The sequence below is a fragment of the Phodopus roborovskii genome, unplaced genomic scaffold (assembly GCF_943737965.1).
Source record: "Phodopus roborovskii unplaced genomic scaffold, PHOROB, whole genome shotgun sequence".
Lineage (NCBI taxonomy): Eukaryota > Metazoa > Chordata > Mammalia > Rodentia > Cricetidae > Phodopus > Phodopus roborovskii.
This window is the reverse complement of record NW_026126571.1, coordinates 19,034,757-19,057,500: the sequence shown is the minus strand read 5'-3', so window position 1 is coordinate 19,057,500 and position 22,744 is coordinate 19,034,757. Positions and strand designations below refer to the sequence as shown.

The following is a 22,744-nucleotide window of genomic DNA, read 5'->3' as shown; positions in this document are numbered from 1 at the left end:
TTATGTTGTTTGTGGCTATTTGTAAAGGGTGATGTTTCTTGATTTCTTTCCTTTATCGTCTGCACATAGTAGGGCTTCTGATATTTTTGAGTTAGTCTTGTATCCTGACACTTTGCTGAAGTTGTTTGTCAGCTGTAGGAGTTTTCTGGTAGAACATTTTCTACAGGGGAAACTGTGCTACCCTGAGCTTCTGGCATGGATGGAAGCGCTAACTCATCTCAGAAAGTTTCTTCCAAACCCTGAACAGACCATCTTTTCTTCAGTTCCAGGAACAGAGCCAAGGCTTGTGAAAGCATGCTCTTTACTGACACTGTAAGGTATCTAGGGCAATAGAAGACCAGAGGGGGACCCAGGGCCAGTTTCCTAGGAATGAAGTGTTCCCCAGTAGTAACATTCACAGCTCTGCCTCTATGCCCTGTTCTCTTCACTATATTAGCAAGGACTTGACTCACAGCACGAATGTTTGGGAAAGTCCGAGATGGCACAGATAAATTTCAGAATGGAAGTTGAACGATCCATGACAAAATGACCCTTGATCACACAGGAGCCAAAAGACATCTCACAAGGATGCAAGCTGAGTCATTCGTTTAATTTTCAAAGCAAGGATAGATCTCAGAAGAGCCCAATACCGAGGACACATATCTGACTGGCCTGTGTGTGTGAAGCTGACCTATACAGAGAATCACTCTTCCTTGTCCCATGCCAGACAACATCTCAGTTCCTGAAGCTAGACATGGGGGCTTGGCCTTTGAGCAAATTGTGCTAAGATCATATTCAAAAGTACAAGGGACAGATGACCTGGAAACCCTGCCTGTGAGTGTACACTTAAGGAGGTAAGAAGACATGCTCCTAAAGCCAGAAAGCCATCTTCCGCCTCTAAAACCAAAGAGCCATCTCCCGAGATGCTCACACACAGTCTGTGTGGCCAGACAACAGAAAGTCCTGCAGATCAGGGTCTCTACCTCAGAGCACTTTCTAAACTTGTTATTTCCTGACACATGGGAGTACTTTCCTGCCAGCAGAATGTGTAAAGTAGCTGGATGATAACTCTAAGGCAGCCTCTAGAACAGTGGTCCTTAACCTTCCTGACGCTAAGACTCTTAACACACGTGGAGATCCGCAATCATAAAATTATTCTCATTGCTACTTCATAGCTGTTGTGAATTGTAATATAAATATCTGTATTTTCCAATGGTCTTCAGCAACCCCCACTTGACCCCCAAAGTGTGTCGAGACCCACAAGTAGAGAACTGATGCTCTAGAAAGTATTGGAGCTTTTAAGGGTAGGTAACTCCATTTTGTATTCTTGTATGCGAGGACCTGAAGACAAACATAAAGGTGTTCTGAAGCATTTGAAATTCAAAGTTTTAAATTCCTTTGTGATAGCCACTGCAGTCCAAACACTCCTCACTACTTCCCATTGGGCAAAGCAGCAGCTGATCATCGTGGGCTTCCTACACCCTCCTGGGGCCATCTGCCTTTGCCTCGTCTGTAAGTCCACACTAATTCTAAGACAGGTGACTAAGTCTCAACGCTGAGCTATCACAGAATTTTCTACCCTGGAGCAATGAATGAGCTAGGCACTTGACAATTAGATAGATAATGTAGAATCGATTGATGTGAATGGTTAACCCCAAAGTCTAAGGTTAAAAAAATTTCTTATTCTGTATGGTTTCTGCATACTCCGGCATACCTCCTGTTAATCTCCTTCCAATTTACAACTCCTTGCTCTTTTTTGTTTTGTTTTCTGAGATGCTCTAATGTCGACCGTTTTCAGTGCAATTTGGATACTTTTGCTATTGACACAGTCCAGAAAGGTGGCTCCTCTAGTTACAGGGTCTTGGCAAAGACCTGGCTACTCCGTGGTTGGTGTAATACTGCCATCTGGTGGTCATTTTGACAAAGTGCCCGAGGCATCTATCTTCCCTTGCAGAGCAGTGTTAACACAAGTACAGCAGTCCTGCCTGCAATTAAAAAGGTAAAATCTAAACCACAGAAGGAAATCGTGCACTTCAAAAACTGACTTCTAATGAGTATTAGTTCTGGCCACAACAGCTATGAATAGTGTCAACAGTTATAGCAACAGAGACTGAATTATAATGATTAAAATGATGCTCCTTGAGAGGAACTTCCCTGTAGTTAGACAAGATATGTATATGTTGTTTCTCACATATATGACTGGGAATTAACCTCCTAAGGAAGAGAATGGGGGCTGGAAACTGGTAGATCTGGCTATAAATCTTCCAGATGAGTCAGCGAGGTGTCCTAATAGGATGTCAGTAAATATATATCGAGAGTTTAGCCTCTTTGAACCATGGGAAAAAATAGAGTTGAGGAACCAGCGGTTGAAGGCTGTCATTTATCTAATTGGCTTAGAATCAGGAACAGAGTGAACAGAATTTTTGGTGATAAGCCCTTGCTAGAAGAAGAAGGAAAAGAAAGAAGGAGGAGGAAGAGAAGGAGGAGAGAAGGAGGAGGAGGAGAAGAAGAAAAGAAGTTCAGGAAGCAAGGTAGAAAACAAGGCTTCACTGGCTGCTCTTCCAGAGGTGCTGTGTGCAATTTCCAGCAACCATATAGTGGCTCACAACCATCTGTAATGAGATCTAGTGCTCTCTTTTCAGGCCTGCAGGCAGACATTCAGGCAGAAATCTGTATGCTAAATAAACAAAATCCTAAAAACAAGAAAAAGAAAGAAAGGAAGGAAGAAAGGCAGGACTTCCTCTTAGCAGATTGGGCAAAAGCTGTGGCTCCTTGAAAGTGAGTAGTGAGTGTCCACAGAAGGACAGAGGTTTCCTATCAGTGGACACCTGATCCAGTTCTCCTAGGCATAATCTGGCAGGCTTCTGGGATGGAGATCTGTGCTAGCACCACTTCCGTTACTCTTCAAAAGCCGTGTTCTTATTCCGGAAGTCAAGCCCTCCTGTGTGTTAACATGAAGGTGGCAGTGATAAATGATGCTCATTTGTATTTGTCTGTTTGCTTAATAATCCATCATAGCCATCCTGAGCTAGGTGATTTCTCATTCTTTATCTTTGCTTAACCCTTACAGCCCTACGGGAATGGTTAAAACGAGAAAATCCAGCACCTAGGGGTTGATAGTTGCTTTGCAAGGAGCAAAGATCTTAGTCTTCTAAAGACACTAACCCATCTGTATACTGGCCCACATTTTCCTTACATCTCTCAGAATGACTCAGGATACACACATGACTTCTAAAGCACACACAAAATGAAAACCGTCTCTTCCTGAGAGAGTCATGCCCAGCTGTGTTGTTGAGTCTCACCACAGAAGTGAAATCTCAGTATGGTCCTTTGTTAGGTTTAATTAAATTCCAGAGGTTCACTTAAGTGAGACTTAACAATTGTGTGATTTAGTTGAGCATAGTCAATGGAAGATAACTGTTGTTAATACCACAAATACATATACACCCTTTAGGACAAATGACTCCTATAATGTAGAGACATTTAGAGCTTTTGGGTACTTATTGCGAGTCCCCCAATGTCCAGAAGAGCTTCATTTGTCTGCAAACCTTGGACCGAAACTATTAGAAATATGTTGTATATATTAAGTGTGTAGACCTTCCCCTTTGCTGTCCCTTAAACTATAGAGTACAAAAGCTTTTATATGCCATTTAAATTATATTAGGTATTGTAAGTAACCTAAGATGACTCATGAGGCAAGGGAGGGTATGTGTATGTTGTATGCAGGTATGTAGAATTTTGAGTAAGAGATTTCATTATCTGGACATTTGGGTATTCTGAGGGGTGGCGTTCCTTAGAACCAATCAGCTGCAGATCTCAGGGACAAAAGGATTTCCACTTGTGCCAGGTTGTTAGAGACAAACCAGACTACAGACAGATTTTGGTTTAGTGACAGAATACATCACTTCCTTTGAGTATGGCAAGGATAATAGCATCAAACACCGCACTTGGTCTCCTCCTCCAGAGCAAGCATCTTGTAGAAAGGGGAATAACAATGGTGTGCTGGGAGTGTTTCACAGGCAGTGGCTCAAACCCTTTAACAAACCAAGGGGTTCCACATCCTGTCTTGCCTACCATCTCTCAAGACTTTAGACCTCTTACTGAGGATTTTTTGCTTTTAATGCTATAGTCATGGGTGATAAAGAAAATGTAACAGCTAGTTCTCATTACTGATTGTCTACTGTCATGGGCTCCCAAGATTGAATAGAAGAAACAGACTGCCTAAAGCACATAGTGATATCTTGGAATAGGAAGTTCATGTATTAAGTGTTCAAGGATGGTTTATCACTCAGCTGTTGAGTGTAAACACTCTAGGAAAAGTAGTCACGGAAATGTGCAAAAAAGAAATCAGAAAATCTGCATCTAGCTTTTGAAGTAATGTGCTAAAGTAAATATGTACTTTTCACATAAATTACAAAATAGCTGATTTTCTTTCTAACTTCAAGGGGACCTGGCAAAGTTGCTTAAAATTGTATTTTTATTTGTTCTTTGAAAATTTCATGCATTCATGCAATGCATTCTGACCCTGTTCATTCAACATTCCCTCCCTCTAATGCTTCCTAGTATTCACCCCATCTACTTCTCTGTCCTCCTTTTATTGTTTATATTAGACACTCCCCGACTCAAACTAGTGCTGCTCATACGCAGATATGGGTGGAGCTATTAATGAGGTCATAGGCAACCTATTTATAGGCCGTATCCACAAAGGAAAGTGATTCTCCCTTCTTCAGCATCCCTCAAGTGCCAGTGTCAAATAGCTCTTCTCCCATTCATTCTAGAATTCCTGGCTTGACTGGCTTGATCTTGTGCAGGTAATTACTGCTGTGTAGCTCAAATAACGCAAACCCAGAAATAGATACTGGGCTTCAAGCTGAAGATCAGAAACATCCAAGAGAGTTCTTACCCCTACCAAAGCTCAGAGGAGTGGTGTGGGGTGAGGTGGGGAGACCCTGTCCTCAAAGTGACTTCAGACTGCAATGGTCTCCACTAAACTGCAGACTGCCCTGAGACTGCCCTGAGCCTTACTGCTGTGGTTGATGTGTGCAACACTGATGGTTGCCATGTCCAGAAGGTGGCATTTCACAGATGGCCTCCCCATCTAACCAGCTCTTTCATTCTCTTTGTTCCTTTTTTGGTGATGTTCTCTTAACTTTTGATAATGTGGGGGTGGGGGATGGAGGAAGAGGTTAATACAGATGATGCATTCCCAGCCAAACACTTTTGGTTACTTATACTCAACACTTCAACCAGTTATGTGTCTTTGCATCATTTGTTACCCAAGCAAGACAAATCTGTGGTAAGAAACATAAATATTGAGAAAATCTGACAGCATGAACAATTAGCCAAACAACACTAGTAAGTCTCTCCTCTAGGGCCCTATGACACCCCTTGCCATGGGCTTTTGACTAGGTGTACAGTATCAGGCATGAAATTCTTCCTGTGGGGCAGGGCTCAGATCCAATCAGAAAGAGATTGTTTATCCATCAAACTATCATGCTCCAATGGGCACATCTTGCCAGGCAGGTCAGTATTAAAACATGTGGTGTCCTCATCTGGATAAGACCATTGATGTTTCTTGTTTCCTAGCAACCTGCAGTATGCCTTCTAGCTCTATGTCAGCTACCCATCAGGGTAATCAGTACTGGCTTATTTCTGTATGTCCTACATTCAAAATGAGTGGTGTCTGCAGAGATCTAGTTGTGGTGAGCAACAAAGAACAATGGCAGTAGCCCAGGTTGTTTGGGTATCTCTGGGGCTTCTAGAAAAATAACTCATCTAGAAATGTATCCTATGCCCAGAAGTTAGAGTTAATATCTTCTTGGACCAGTGTTTTCCTCCCCTGGAAGAACTTTAAAATCCTTTTTTGTTTGTTTGTTTGTTTGTTTGTTTGTTTTTTGTATTGCATTTTAAAATTAGCTTGAAAATTAATGAATGCTCATTAGACTTCTTCATGTTACCCCCCCCCGTTAACTCATCCCCCTCCCTCTACCTTCCTTACTCTGCCTATCTCCACTAAAATCTTTAACCTTGAAAATCACCCCACTCTGCATCCATGTTGCCGGTATTCGGCTGACCAGTTTTAATACCAGTTGAGTTTGATTATAACAACATCATCCAAGTCTTAACCATATTACACAAATTAAGTATTATAAAAGAAGCTTCCAGTAATGAATGGTAAATATTATTTTCTTCACTAGATAGCAAATACTCTATTCCTAGGGTTAATATCTATAAAAACGTAAATGCATTCACTTGACTAGATCCTGCCATATAACCTGCCCCATGTTATGGAGAACTTACGTTCATACTCATAGATTTTTGTATCCCACACAATATTATTATCATTTTTGTTTACATAGTCAATCCTCCACCCACCGACAGCTGGGGCTCAAACCCAGGGCTTTAACAATGCTAAGCAACTACTCAGCCACTGTGTTTGCCCCCAGTCTTCAATTATCTTTTGAATGGACTTAAATCTTTTTTAAATGCTTGATGCTCCTTCCAGGATCTTCACTGTGTATCTTCAAAAGGACTCATTCACCTATCTTTTCCCTGGACTATTTTCAAAGCTAATTCTCCTTCTGCTTTTATCTTTGTTCACTGTATATGTAATATGGGCTTGACTTTAAGGTTTTTTCTCTTCATTGTTCGTGCTAAATAATTTGTTTCTGACCTTACTTGGTACAGTTTGCTCCATGTCCTGTGTGCTGGGGGTTTGCTTCTCTCAAACATTTCAAATGTTCTCCATGCTCTTTGGAGTTTTCCAGTTATTAATGTACCCAGCCACTCAAAGCGGTTCCACAGTGCACCAGTGTGGTTTACACCATTTAAAATCTTGTTTTCTATATTTGATTTGGAATCATTTCCATAGTCTTTAATTTTCCTTTATTCTTATCAATTATAAACTATCATAAACAGGTTAGTTTTTGTCTTAATTTCTTTGGACATACACACACACACACACACACACACACGCACCTTCAATGTCTGCACTTAACATATTTCATCATATTCTTAGATTCTTGGCCATATGGCATATAGTCATAAGTTTCTTAATGTCCTTGTCTGATAATCCTAACATCATCATCAATTCTTGATTGGTTCCCATTTGTCAGTTTTTCCCTCCCTATTTGGGTCATATTTACCTGCTTCTTTTATAGTTAATTATATTTCTTCATTGTCAATTTTATTCATGTATATAATGCATTTTGATTATTCCTCCCCAACAATTTTTATCTCTCCCCAACCTTTTTACCTACAAACATTTCCCACACATTCCCATCTTTTCGTTGTGCTGTATTGTGTTCTATGACCTGCTATGTTTCATAAAGGCCGTCTTTATGACCATCAGTTTGGAGCTGTGCATCAAAGCATGAGCAAACCTTTCACATGTCTGGTATCTTGTAGGAGATGCTAAGTGTGTAGATTTAACTTTGCCTGTGGTAAGTATCACTGCATTCCTAGAAAGTTATTCTTGAGCTTATTTCTGGGGCAAAGTTGACTTGCCAGGAAACATTCTGATGCAACTGAGTCTTATTTTTAAGTCAGTATGAGGCACCAGAATCTGTTTACTCTCGGGCTACTTATTCCTCATCTCTGAGTCAGCACCCTAGCTGTACTATGTGAATTAAGAAGTTTTCTAATATGGCAGGTGGGAACGATACCCCATCCTTGGCCCTGGGTGAATGTTGAGCCCTGTGTCTTTCAGTTCCTTCAGATGGCTCCTTCCCTGTGCTCCCCACCCCCATCCCTCAAGAGGGATCCTAGAACTCTTCCTCCACAGAGCTTTCTTTTTCTCTCACCTGGCCCAGCAAACTCTCGATGGTTCAATCTTGCTGAAGTCTTCCAAGCCTCCCTGCAAGCTTCTCTTCCTGTACCAAGGTTTGCAAACTAGAGGCAGAAATATGGGTAACCATGGAGTTCACATCCCTGAGTCTGCTTAGTTAATACTCTCATGAATTGCAGTCTGCTGTCCTAAAACATAACAAAAACAATTTTTCATATGCTTTGCCCAGTATCTGGTTGTTTCTGGAGATAAATTCTAGTCACTATTACTCCAGTTTGCCAAAATCCAAAGTCCTTTTAAAGTCGTTCTTGGGTGAATATTACCATATTTTATCCTTAACAACACAATAGATGATGGTTATGGCAGAGAAACTGTCACCTCAAATTTTTTCTCTGAGTTCCTCAGTCTCCTCCAGGTTCAGCTGTTAAAGGCTTATGGCTCTTGATTTCTGGCTTTTAAATTTCTTGAGTCTGAATTAAAGAATTTGAGATTTGAATATTGTAATTATGGGAAGGCCAGCATTGACCCTAGGACAAATGAGCTGGCCATGGGCTGACTGGATCACTTTGGAGACTATGTCTGCTTTGTCCAGCACATGAGAAATCATTGGTGCTAATGAAGGCATCCTCAAGACTTGGTCTGGAAAACCTAAGCAGTGTCTAAGAGCTCTGAGCTTCTCTTCAGCTGTCCAAGCAATAGAAAAGTGTGCATTTCTCTTGTGGGTACCAGATATTTATGCATATCTATCAACAATCACCCTTTTTGACCAACTTCCAGACTTCACTCTTTGTCTTTTTTCCCAGAGAAAATCAGCATAAGCAAGTGTTAATAGAAAAAAATAGGAATTCAACAATTTGGGCTAGAGTGAAACTCGGTTAACAGAGTACTTTTTTAGTGTTCATGAAGTCCTGGGTTTGGTCCAAAGCACTGCATAAAACTGAGTGTGCTAAGTCTAAACGTGTAGTTCAAGCATTCAGGGGTTAGAGACAGGAGGACAAGATGTGAGATCCTGCCTCAAAATAAAAAGCTGCAGTTTAATCTTTAGTACAGTGACCTCCTGTCAGGCACCTGTTCTTTCAACACAACACAACACAGCACAGCACAGCACAGCTCAACACAACACTACATATGATGTACATAACATACACATATGATGCCTGAAAATCCTAGCCTGCCCACACACCATTGTTCTTTCACTGCCGTGTCCAGTGTTTCATGGTAACAAAAGCAACAGTCTACACTAAGAGGCTGCCTTATATAGTCTTAGAATTAGAGTCCAGGAAAAGTTAGAAAGGGGTTCATATCTAAAATTTAGTTAAAGGAAAAAAATACATATGTGCACATGTTTTACTAACATGATATTTAAGGGCATATGCATTTCTTGAGTCTTCTTGTATTTAGTAAAGATTCATCTCACAATCAATCATAATACATTTTAAGAAGTAAGTTCTTTTACTGGGCCGTGTTTTACTCCTGTATCAGTAAGCTGTAGATACAGTTTTATGTGAGATTCCTGATACTTGAGGAAATAATGTTCCTGGGAGTCCCCCATTGGGCCCTTTCTGGTTAGACCATAGAGGATCTCTACATAGAGAGGACTGGCTCTTGGTCTTGTAGGCATCATGTTTTCACTTGCCTACCCTCCAGGTCTCTTTCTTCCCACAGGCTCCCAAGTGGGCAGAACAAACAGCTGTCAGTCAGACAGCAGCGGGTTTTTGGAGGAGCTGCCAGAACCCCATCCCCTCCAGGTAAGACAGGTTGGAATGGAGCACTGGATGCTTGCTATATACATTTCATTGCTGTCCATCACCCCCAATCATACCTTCACTTCTAGAGTACGTGGAAGGATGAGTCTAAAGTTCCCATCACAAATGGAAAGGTTTTGAGTCCACACCACACACACACACACACACACACACACACACACACACACACACACACAGCAGTGGGCAAAGAATAATAAAATCACAATAGACCAAGTGCCAGGATGCTCACCTTTGCTTTCTCCTTTGTTTTGATTTTTTCTAAATTATGAGATGGACATCATAGGAAAGAGGTGGAAAGTGAAGCAATAATTTGTCATGATTTCACATGTATAGCCTGTGCACAGGACTTCGGTGTCCCTGGTAACAGTGCGTATAACACTTCTGATCCTCCTCATTCTTTTCCATGTCGGTTTCTCCTCCAGGTGTCTTCCTTGCCAGGCAGCCAGAGTTTTACTGACTGTAGAGGTAGCAAACCAAGTGATCAGAGTCACAGCCCAGCATCATGGCAAGACTGTCAGCAAGAGTCTAATGGCTCTAAATCCAAGAGCTTGGTGAGCTCGTCTCCGTCAATCCACGGTACGAGCATCTTGGAAGCAAAGGTCTCAGGACCTGTGGAGGAGGAAGAGCTTCAACTTGAGGTCATGGAAAGGTCACCAGAGATAGTCGACCCAGATATGACCCTCACCAAGACCACGATGGTGGGAGAATACCCAGGGAGTGTTGTTGGAACTGTATTCACTGCTACATGTGATAACACGATGGAGATCACAGGGACTCATGTCACAGAAAAGGAAAACAGGTCTCTGAGGCCTGAGGATACTGGGAAAATGCTGATACAAGGGCACCACTCTGAGTCACCAGGGTCATCCGGGATTCATCAGACTCCAGAAAGGTTCTGTCATGTGGACTCTGAGGTTCTGGGAACAGAGGACAGCAGCAAGGTCTGCCCTGCCACCAAGCGAAGCTCAATGGTGCCAGAGAGGCTAGCGCAGCACTGTCAGCAGCACAGAGGAGCCAGGCTCTATAAAGGTGACCTTGTTGCAAACTCTGAGAAGTCAATTCCTCACCTCAATAAGCCACCTGGAGATGCTCCCACTGACTCCAATGCTGCCAGCTCTTTGTCTGTGACAACCCAGATGTCTTGCAATCTGGTGTCAGCTGCTCATAATGTTGCAGACTTGGGAACCAACTATAAAGGAACAGCTTTAGAATGCAGTCCATGTGACCCTGTTAATACCACAGACCTGAGACCACAGACAAAAACAAAGCAGGTCAATGATGTTGCTGTTCAGACTTGTGCATATGAATGCAAGCCCAGGCCTTCACATAATGAGTCCTTAATTCATGGATGCTGGCCCCTCACCAAATCCATCTCTTTGGACACAGGTTTTCCTAGCGCATCCCCAAGAGGCCTCTGCCATCTCACTCATGCCCACTGTTGTGTCTGCTATCATAACTGTCCCAACTGCCAGACGAGTAGGCAAAGCCCTGGCCCAGAACCATCTCTTTGCAGGCATTTCCTGTACTCACATGCAGAGGATCCTGAAGCCCGGTTCATGAAGACATTGAACATACTTCAGGACACTACTATGAGGGACTTGTGTTCTGTAAGTGTTTCCTCTACTAAGTGGGGAAGGCAAATGCACCAACCATGCCACCCACTAACACCACAGAGATGGTGTTCATTTTCTTTAATGGCAGAGAAAACTCAGGGTATAATTCTCGTTTTCAAACATGAGTGTTTGTTGAGTGTTTATAGTTTATGAGATAAACTCTTATGTTTAAGGCTATAACACTAATGGACTTTTCTCATCTCCAAGTCAGTCTAGCTGGCTTTTAAATTCAGTGGGTTAGATAATCTTGTCTGGGCCATTTAGTGTCTCTGGGACTGTCATGTAAAACAATGGGATGTGTACTGTGGATGCAGCTCAGTGGTACAGTACTTGCTTAAACTCCTGGGTTTAATTCCTGGTACCATGAAATGCATTCATTCATACATATGTGCATACATTTGTAGGAAATTGATTCATTCCATTGTCATAAAAATTTTGGGGGAGGAAATAAAGGTCTGTAAAACACTCAACATAATTGTAGATCCATCACCATATTTAACACCAAGAAAGCTCAAGGTAGTATTAATTGATGGGGTATGATTCTAATCATTAATTTGCATTACTGTTTTATTTTTGCTGTATCACATGAACCTCTGATGTCATATAGAGGGACTTCTGGTCATCCTTTGGTAATTGGCTTAACTGTGAGTATTGGGGTTACTAAAAGCTGAATGATGTCAATGTACTTTAATACTTAATTAACCAACTTTTATTTAATGAGTTATTTTCATGTTCTTCTTCAGTATTTTTAGGATAGGGATAACCTAGGAATTCCAGTATAATATAGCTACCAAGCAAAATATTAAGACTACCACATCTGAAATTCCACATACAAAGAGAAAAGGACATTGATAATACAGGATTTCAGTTGTTCAGAGACATTACAGAGGATTTGTGACTTACTGAGTACTAAGATACAATGCCTGATGGGTTCCACAAAATATATGAATATCTATTCTAAACATTTAATTTATATTGTATCATCTAATCATCAATTTATCGTATTCTTGGGTCTCTAATACATGACAAGTACTCTCTCTTTTGTAAATTTAAAAAACAAAAACAAAATAAACAAAGATAGAACTGGGAGAATTTGGGTAATCTTTCAGCACTTCCCAACCACTAAGTGGAGACGTTCAACTCAAATTTTTAGACAATGATGTGCCTAACTTTAAAGTATCTAAATCTGTATAAGAGTGGTTATGTGAAAGATGAAGTAAATTATCATATGAACTTTTAACATATAGAACTCTACATAAGCCTAGCATAAACTGAGAAATGATTTTTCAGATTACAAGACACCAGACATTTAGAATATTTAAGAATGAGCCAAGAATAAAGGTTGTACTAATCATAGAAAGCTTCATCTAGGTATTGTAATCAATTCTGGCTATCTTATTCAGTGGGGAAAAAATGGAAAGGCTAATGTGTAGCTTTGATCCTGGTGTCAAATGAGCCAAGTTGAAATTCTGGAGAATGGGCTATGGATATAGCTCAGTGGTAGAATTCCTCAGTACCTCAATCTTCAGTACCAAAATAAACAAAATAAAGTCTAGGAGAATAGGAAAATCACCACTGTACTCATTTATTGAGGGGTTAAAAGTACTTTAAGGAATTACTCTTCTACTGCGAGTAAATTCCTGCCCTGACCCTACATCCGATGACATTGCCAATCTTTGGAGACGTGTCATAGCTGAAAGAGTAGTGGATGACATGATACTGACAACAAATGACCAAAGATCAGAGATGCTGCTGTCATGCTGCTATACATACACAGGACAGCCCCACAACAGATAATTATTTAGTCTAAAATGTGTTGTCAATGTTGAAAATCATAGCTCTGCAACAATAAGCATTCACCTGACCATTTAGTTTATGTAAAATCATGTTAGGTATGAAAGTTAGCTAAGGAAGGTGGCATTTGAAATCCTACACAAATAATTAGACCAAGCTCTAGTCCAGGTATGGTGACACATGTCTGTAATGTCATAACTACATAAGTTCAAGGTCAGTCTGGTCTACATAGTAAGTGGTAGGGACTACCTAGTGAGACCTCATGTCAAAGATATATTTTATAAAGAAGCATAAATTAAGTCATATTTAGCCTTACATTTTATTTAAAATAGCAACAAGAAAAATACAATCAAAATTATGTCCAAAAATTCAGAAGAGTCTTTCAAGACATGTCCAATATAATTTGATAATTATAATGCTATGGTAAGACACTAAATCTGCTTTCTGATCATATCACCCCACCAATTAAAAATAATGTGTATAATTTCTTGGAAAAGTTAAGAACAGAAATAATAACCATGTATCAGTAGATTAAGAAGCTAGAAGATGGTTGCATCAAAGTGTGTTTGATTATTACTACCAACTTGGTAAGTCATGGAGAAACTACTCAGCGTAGGTATTCAAAGTTGGTTCAAGGATAAGACTGCTGCTTATAACAGACATAGAGACTAAGTCTGGACCCACACCTGAATATGTAGCAGGGTATTCCCTCTCCTACTTCTGTCAAAAGGGGACTTACATACTTCTAGCTGTGTGGTAGGACTTGGCATCTGGAAACAGATGTTGTGCTTCATTTGGAATTACAGCATAGAAAGGTTTGTGGCCCATTGCGCATAGTCATCATCCTCAGACTTTATGTAAGTGTCAAACCAGCAACAGTTCACTGAGTTGGAATTTTGCTATCCATGCTTTCCTAGCCCTTGCCTCATGATGCCTTAGCCCTCTTCCTCTTCCAGTCTGGAATTATCAAGGGTTGGGGAGATGATTCAGTAAAGTGCTTCCTGAGTTAGCATCTTCAGTACCCACATAAAAAGCTGGATATGGGAACTGGAGAGATGGACCAGTGGTTAAGAGCACTGACCATTGTCTAGAGGCCCTAAGTTCAGTTCCCAGCACCCACACGGCTGCTCACAACCACCTATAACTGTAGTTCCATGGGGTCCCATGCTCTTTAATGGTGTGCAGACAAAAACCTGGATGTGTGTGTGTGGGGGGGTAGAGCATGCACCTGTAGTTTTGGTGCTAGGTGGTGGTATGGAAACAGGAGGTTCCTTGGAGCTTATTGACTAGCCCATCTAGCTGAATAGGTGAGCTCCAGGTTTGTCTAGAGTTTATCTCCAAAGTCAGACAGAGGATGATTGAGGAAGAAACTTGATGTCAACCTCTTACTTAAATACACACACACACACACACACACACACACACACACACACCACATGCACATACATGAACATGGACACATACATAACCTCAACACACACCCCAAAAAAAGAATTGGTAGCTGTACAAAAAAAGACACAACAGTAATTGATTTGGCTGAAATGGATGCTCTACAGTTTTACTAGACAGCCATGTGTTTCTCTTCCTTTAAATTTAAGGGATCAGAAATACTCATTCAATGGGAACAGTAAACTCACATGCTCAGATACACTTATGCATGTGTGTCTGTTTGCAGACACATACACATGCTTACACGCACATATAGGTAATCGCGGGGTTGTTTTCTCCCATGAGCAAGGTGTTACTCAAGAAACTTGAGAAACAGTAAGGAGAGTAGTGCATGTGGTGACATGTGCTGAGCCTGAGCCTGAGAATTTACCTGATTGGGTCCCTGAAACATGAGAAAAGGTCCCCTAGGACATGTGTCTTGGAGTGAAATGCTATGGGATTGCTAGGGTTAGGAAATCTAGTCCATGGGTGAAATGAAGATTACAGACAGAGATGGATGCTATCTGTCAAATGGCAACAGGCATTCAAAATAAATGGTGAAAGGAAGTGCAATTTTGGATAAAAATCTTGATTTGAAAAAGTTTCCCCCCTCCCCACCTCCCAGTGGTATGTGACACTGGAAAAAATCCGCAACTGGCTTTGTGGTCTTTTAGCTTACCTAGAAGGATGGTTTGTTGATGTGATTAGATTCATATGTGTATGTGAGTTTTTTAACAATAATTTGTCCATGGAAAACTGATTTGTTCATATAATTAACCTTTTGTATATGAATTCTTGGGAGCCATTTAATCAAAATATGTTATTATAAAGCCAAGAACATTTCCAGAATAAGATGCATGAGAAATAAGATTTCTGAGTATTATAAAATCTTCTATAATATGTATAGGTTTGGGTTAATAGCAAAAGAAATTGTGCAAAATGTAAAAGGTCTGAGTCGAGTAGAAAGTGAAAGGTTGTGTTGTCATTTTGTTTTGGCTTTATACTCTCACTCTTACTGTGGCAGTCTGCACTAATGATTTGGGCCAATAGAGAAGACCTTGTATTTTATGTGTGTTTGGCCCAGTCTTTACACAGAAAAAGAAGAGATCATTACCTCTGCCTCCCTTCTTTTGCCTGGGGTTTCCTTTCTTCTGAAATGTTTTTACCACTTCTGGGGCTAAACTGGTTTTTGAAAAACCAGAAGATGGCAGCACTTTAAAATTTTCACAACACTATAGTCTTACTTCACAAGCTGGTTGTCAGCTATTCCCAAATCCAAGCCCTACACCCCATATCTTCCAACCACAAAGGGTTACCCCCAGATATCTATCAAGCTAAGTCTTGAAGCCCAGTCTTAATGACATCAGTCTGCTTGGGCACTGTGCTGCCATGGTCCGGCCTTGCTGTCCCTTCAACTTTGAAAGCAGTTTCCTGAATTGACTTGAAGCACTGGACCAGAGCCCTCCTGAGGGACAGGTGCCTCCTCATGCTGTCTGCTCACCCTTCATTTCATGAAGTGACTTGGTTAGGTATTGGGAAGGAAAAAGATCAACCATGTGACTTGAATTTGAAATTTGAATAGCGTTTTGACTACAGACACAGACATTAAAGGGTTCGGGTCTAAAAACTTACAAAAGATGCTCTCACGGACTCCAATGTCATTTTCATTTTTATGAGCCAACACCAATGTGTTCCAAAGACTTCAGCTGGTTCATGTTCATTCATGCTAAAGCTAAATACATCAGTCATTATATAAAAAAAACAAAATGAGGTAGACTTTTCATATCAAAGTATCAGTCTTAGAATAATATTCCCAATATGAAGCTTCTGGGTGAAATAATACCAAGCTGCCATGATCTTGGTCATATGATTTTGAGGATAAAGATAAAAACCAAATTATGTTAGAGGATTGTGGAGGCCAAGCCCAATAGTCAAATGACTCTTGCTTAAACTCCTCCATGATCACGTTCTTTGACTAGCAGCATTGGGAGAGAAATTTAGGGAATGCATATTTTCAGACAATTGTTGCTTGCAGAGCATTAGACTTGTATTAAGTGGAAATGGGGAGGAGGGTGAGCTTCAGCCAGGAGCTTCTCTTACTGATCTAGAAGGGAGTCTGATGGAGATAGCTAGAGATCCACCAGTGTTAATAGCACTTAAAGTCAGTTGGTGGTGGCTCTGGGGCTCTGAGTCATAGCTGTACACAAAGAATAATCCAGTATACACTGCAAAACAAGAGGGAGAGCTGACAGGGGATCAGCAAATTGGCACAGTGTCCCACAGACAGGCTGGGTTCAGTGGCTCTCGGATGCACAGGTGACATCAGCAAAAGTGGTAGAAACAGATTTGATTCAGTAACTCCTGACAGTAAGGGCAAGAGCTGGGCTTCAGTTTGATCCGTGCAGGAGTGATATGGGCAACTTAAAGAATGAGATGGGGGGGGGGGACTCAGTTGGTCTAGCAATGTAGAAAATGGCAAAAGACCAGTGGGTGTGAATGCTGGAAGGGCAGATGTGCTTGAGCTGACTGTACCTTAAACACTTCTAGGTAAAACAGTAAACACCAAGCTGCCATGATCTTGTACATGTGATTTTGAGGACATATATTTTAAGAAGTCTTGGACTTTCCAGAGATAAGATGGCAGATTCCATGGCCTGTCAGTCAAATGAGTTTCATTTCAATTACTTCTTCAAAGACAATGGAATTCCAACCTCCCATGGAGCGTTCTACTGGGGTTCACTTCAAAGCAATGGCTCTCGGGTTCTTAAGAAAGACACTTGTGGGTGGAACAGCACATCTGTTCACAACTGTGAGCCCTGTTAGCAAGGGCTTTGAGGAAGGGTGGCTAGAGTCTGTGCCTCTGTGTCTCCCTTCCCACAGTGCTCACTCAACATGGCTCTCAGCACTCAGCAAGAAGCTCCTTTTTGCAATAGATGGAATCTATTAGAAAGATCCACAGATAGTCAAAATGCAGAGAACCCCTTCATCCTTTCAGGGGACGCCCTGGAAGAGAGGGTGGAAAGATTGTAAGAACCAGAGACTGAAATGTCTGCTGTGTGGCAGTGTGGACATGACAGGGATGTTCTACCCATGGATCCTCAACAACCTGGCTGCCTGCGCAAGACATACAGAGACCACACCTATCTACATGCTAGCATGTGTGGAGGAAAATGAAATGAGGCCTTACCCCTAGATGAAAAACTACAGGCAATCAATGCTTGCTGAGTATGAGAAAAAGTTTTTTTTTCTCATATTAAGTGGTTATTCCTAAATACATTTGCACAAGGGAAACGTGTGTGTGTGTGTGTGTGTGTGTGTGTGTGTGTGTGTGTGTGTGTTCTGGCAACCTTGACCTTTCCTAGGTGTTGTTTTATCTTCAACACAGTGGCTGTACCTTAATCTACTGCCATTTCAGCTAGCAATTGCAACTCCACAGTTACAAGCCCACTTCCTAGCAGTGTCCTGGCTGTTCAGGCCACAGCCAGGTGGGAATGTTGTTCCCATAGGCACTGCTTCTGCTGCCGCTGCTAAAGGTAGCTTTAACTAAATCTCTGTGGTCCTATTTATAAATAAGACTGGAGATTCAAAGGCTGGGTTGAAAACCAGCTAGCTTAGAGAGGCTGAGTACCACCTAGCCAAACCTCTCTCCTTGCTGGCTTCTCTGAAAAACTGTCCACCCACTCTGCCAAACAAAAAAAGCCATGCCACTCAAAATCCCTCCCATCTACTTCTGGTGCATCTCTCTCTCTCTCTTCCAGATGCCCTCTGATGCTTTGTGATAACTTTCTGTTGACTAGTTGTTAATTCAGTCTCCTGAACCAGGATTTATTTTACTTAATTAACGTGAATGCAAACAGTGTGATTGAATAGCCCCCAACACTTAGGTGTGCAATTCAACTGGATGATAGTGGGTGGTCAACCTAGGGGCATAGCCAAGTGCTAGGATACTCTGGTCAATTCTCTACAGGTCAGAATTATTAGCTGTAAATAACTCCGTAGCCCTTGGAGATTGCAAGAATATATTAAATTGAAAGGGTTAAAAACTGAGCCTCTGGGGTCAAGAAGAGCTCAGGTCTTGATTCTAGCTCACTGATAGCATGGGAGTCTACCATTTCTCTCAGTTGCGGTTGTTAGATGGGTAGACTGGATCCTACAAATTTCCCTCTTCAAGGACTATAGTTAAGCAAGGGCAAAACTAGTAAAAAGGCTCTCTAAGCAGATTTTTCTGAACAAATACACATGAGTAACTATGCTCACTGTTCTCAATGCTAAGAGTGATGGGGTACTGGGTACCAACACTGAGCAAGATTAAAGGAGGTTTCATTTGTCTAAGTATAAGTCTGCTCTCTGATGATTCTTCTTCTTCTCCTCTGTCCACTCCCTTGCATTGGTGTTGTGTAGGACTGGCTTGCGCTCCCCTGTACATTTAACATCCAAGTACCATTCAGCAACCACTCCCCTTTGTCTTAGTCAAATCCAACTTCTAATCTCATCCAAAGCCACAGGCTGGGCCTCCTTGGTCTTTTATAAAAATGTTAGCAGTTGGGCTTCTTTGAAAACAGTGAATTCTATCTACATGGGAAGGAAGGCAGGGCCTAGCCCTCCAGTTACGTTAGCGGAAATGTCACCATTCTCTGGCTTTTCTGTTTGCTGTCAGTGCACAGTCTATGAGATGGAAACCATGAAGATGGTGTGCCAGAGTTTCCAGGAGCACTTAGAGGAAATTGAACAGCACTTCATGGGACAGCAGGCACTCTTTCCCAGGGACATGTCAGAAGAAGAAAGGTAATTATCTAAGGCAAGCATAAAAGTAAGTACCAGACCACACACCTGGAGCAAGGGAAGGTAATCAGGTCAGGCAAGGCAGATGAGCATGATGGAGCAGGGCTAATGAGAAATCAGCCTGCTCTTCCTTTACTTTCTTGGCCTTAGTTTTGCTTTCTCAGTGTGAAGCTGAGAGAGCCATCACTGGATGGACACGCTCTTATTGAAGATTGGGGTTATTTGGAAAGGTTAGAAGAGGGGCAATCATCTGGGAGAACAAGAAAGGCCAGCAGGATTTCGTTAGTTGATAGAAATGGAGCTTGCACAGAAGCAAAGATGGGGAGGGGGATGTTAGAGTTTTTGAAATGTGTATTATTGTTACCAGCATTAAAAAGTTAACCAAAAATGGAGGCCCATGGCTATGGGGGTAGGTTTTAACTGTAAAGGGCATGAGTGCTGTGGGTTCTTATTGGGGCAATGGCATGTTTTAGAGCTGTGTGGTGGTCAACCTTATCCCATTTTGTAGTTTTCTTATAATGTATTGCACCTTGAGTTTGGCTCAGTGTTTAGCTGAGGGTGTCTGCTGCAGTTTCCATCAGCTACTAGATGAGGGCTCTATGATGACATATAAGTTAGTTAATCAATCTCAGTAACAGGAAGGGCATATAAGGTAGCCTCTCCACTATTGCTTAGATTGTTAGTTGGAGTTACCCTTGTAGGTCTCTGGACATGTCTCTAGAGTCAGTTTTCTCTTCAAACCTATAATGGCTCCCTCTATTAAGGTATGTCTTTACAGGTAACCATGACACGTAAATTATGCCACAATAGGCTTTCTATGTAAAGAGGGTGTGTTTGGGATGTGGCTCAATGGCATTGTGCTTATATAAAGTACAAGCCCATAGCCTAACACTGAAAGGGGTACTCAGGGTGGGGTGGGAGGTACCTGCCCTACTAACAGACTTACCGCTACAGCTGAATCAAATAAGGAAGGCCAAAATCTCTTTTAAGTAATCTCAGGGGCAGAGAGATGGCTCAGTGGGTAAGAGCACTCACTTTGCCCAGCTTGACTACCTAACTTCCATCCGGACATCGGGAGAACTGCTTGCAAGTTTCTCCCTGCTCACCCCTCTCCTCATACACTGTGTTAGGCATATGCACATGGTCACATGGCCATGCATGCACACATGCAAGCACACACACACAAAGAGAGAGAGAGAGAGAGAGAGAGAGAGAGAGAGAGAGAATTAAGAATGTCAAAGAAAGGCAGGACCCACTTTGAGAGAAGGACATGGAAGACCGCACCTGGTGGGGATTTTGAAGTTTCCTTTTCCATTATCTTCATGCAGGGCAGAGGCTGAGGACCTGAGGAGTCTACGAGAGGCCCTGAAGCAGCAGGTGGCAGAGCTGGCATTTCAGTTAGGAGATCGAGCCAGGCAAATCAAAGAAGGGATCCTACGGGTAAGGGGTGTGGTTGAGAATGGATGTGAAGTAGATGCAGAGTCGAAATGTCCCCAGTCTACTACTAGTGGGAGAGCTGCTTTAAGTAAGAAGCCAGTGGTGTGACGATTGGAGACTGTAGCTTTGCATGCTACATGCCCACACAGCTGTCAAGTGGTGGTTGGCTCCATTTGCAGCTACTCAAGCTTTCTCCTGCCATCCAAAGGAGAGCAAAGTACTAGTGCTCATTTTCCATGTAAGAACAAGGCTCTCAGAATAGCAAAGCTCACCTTTTGAGCCAATACAAGCTAGGTCACTACTATACCCTGCTATTGGTTCAATGTGCCCATAACAGAACTTTAGCACTTCATAAACACCTTTTCTGCAAATCTGAGGTAGCTATTTGTCTCTCCCATGCCTGCGGTGGCCTGAAAAGTCCCTCTTTCCTACTGGGACTTCCATTCAAGTGAAAGCAGAATTTATGACCGCTTCAAAAAAATTAGTCTATACCTTTGTTGGGAGCTGCTGTCTTTGAGCAGTGTTTATTAAAAAGGGGAGGGGGTTCTTCACAACTTATAGAAATATAACTTGAGCACTACACAAATCCCGTATGTACCCATGAGAAAGAAACCCAAATGTGACTCTCCACATGTGAGCATGCTTACTCTTCTCCCACACTTCCCACTATTAACCCCTGTGGTTAAAATCTATGCTAAAGGTATTGTTAATAAACTCCAATTGTGACTATACGAGCGATTTGATGGAAGCAGTTTCTCGGGTGAGGATCCTCTTCCCAGATGGCTCTAGCTAGTGTCAGGCTGACACAGAACTAACCAGTGCAGCATGCCACCATGGCTGTCAATCTTCCTGTCTTGCTCCTCACACATTCCTTTTTTGTTTTTTCTTTCAGCAGCTAGAACGTCTCTCAGAGGAGCTACCTGAACACTGTGAAAATCTTCAGCAGTGCAACTGGACAGAGTTCATGGGTTCAAACCCACACTGTGGCTCCCAAGTCTGTCCTTCCTGCCGGCAGTGGGAAGCAGATGCCCAGCTGGTTGGTCACTCTGATCTTGAGACCAGAGATGGGACATCTCTACAGTCATCAGCTATGACAGAGTCAAATTCAGATCCTCCATCAAGTAGTGCTGGACTGTAATCTCTGCTAGATCAGAGAGTTTGATGACCCTTGAACGAAATGGAAGGTCCCAGAACAACTGGAACAAGGGAATCCAAATCCTATGTACCCATCTACTCTGTGATTACGCTTAGAGTATCTTAATGCTCATTGATTACATAATAAGGCGTCACCAGGTATGTGCCTGTCTGGGGGTATGTTATAGTTACCGAGTAGCATATGGCCTAAAGGACATGGCCTCTACCCTGAGCATGTGTCCTAGTGGAGGAGAGTGAATATAAGCACAAACATGTATCTGTAATTAAAATTCAAGAAAAGGACAATGTGACCTTACTTCATGAAAGATGAGTATCTGAGTCTGTTCAGGTACCTAGAAGGCTGTTCAGAGATGTGATATTGCTCATGCTGGAGGCAGCTATGAGCAAGACAGAATGTTTATCCATCAAGAGTTAGGTTAAGTGAGAGAAACAAATAAAAACCATTTCCACACAGATAATTCATGGAGGAACCACCATGTGACATGGGAGGGAAGTGCCAGGGGCCTCACCAAAGGGAGCTATTGGGAAAGACTTGAAGGTGAGAAGATGGAAGCCCTAGAGAATTCAGGCTCAAGACACTAGAAAGCAGAAGAGCAGAAAGTTCACAGGCTGGGGTGTAGAAACACATTTTGCCAACTGTGGTGGATGATAGTGAGGACCTTGACTCCCTTTGGGTCATGGTCAGGAGTCTAAGAGCATGTATTCTTTCAAGTGTAACAGAAAGTTTCCCTGAGTGTTAAACATGGATTTCATAGGGTCCTGTATAATCACAAAAAGATAGTGCTGTGGAACCTACAAAGAGGTGAGGCTGCTGGCTACAAGTCTATTACTTACTGTTGTCCCTCAAGTCAATGATGAGTTGTGTAGTTGATTCCATCCAGCTGTGGGAACAGCAAGGCTCCTACTACAGGGGAAGTGCATGAAGGTAGATACAAAAGCCAAAGGATGACTCTGGGATGAGGAATAGATGAAAATTAAAAAAATAGAAACAGCATGTGGGGAGC

At 41.9% G+C, this 22,744-nt stretch overlaps 1 protein-coding gene across 1 annotated transcript in view; it reads left to right on the top strand.

Moving 5' to 3' along the window:
• The window catches only part of Itprid1 (ITPR interacting domain containing 1), a 103,143-nt gene extending 81,407 nt beyond the window's left edge, over positions 1 to 21,736 (top strand). The window contains 6 exon segments of the mRNA XM_051203095.1: positions 9,431 to 9,513; positions 9,954 to 11,138; positions 19,024 to 19,151; positions 20,477 to 20,588; positions 21,478 to 21,545; positions 21,547 to 21,736. Coding sequence (XP_051059052.1) covers positions 9,431 to 9,513; positions 9,954 to 11,138; positions 19,024 to 19,151; positions 20,477 to 20,588; positions 21,478 to 21,545; positions 21,547 to 21,679 — 1,709 coding nt within the window. The 3' untranslated portion in view covers positions 21,680 to 21,736.
• Positions 21,737 to 22,744: the final 1,008 nt, after the last annotated feature.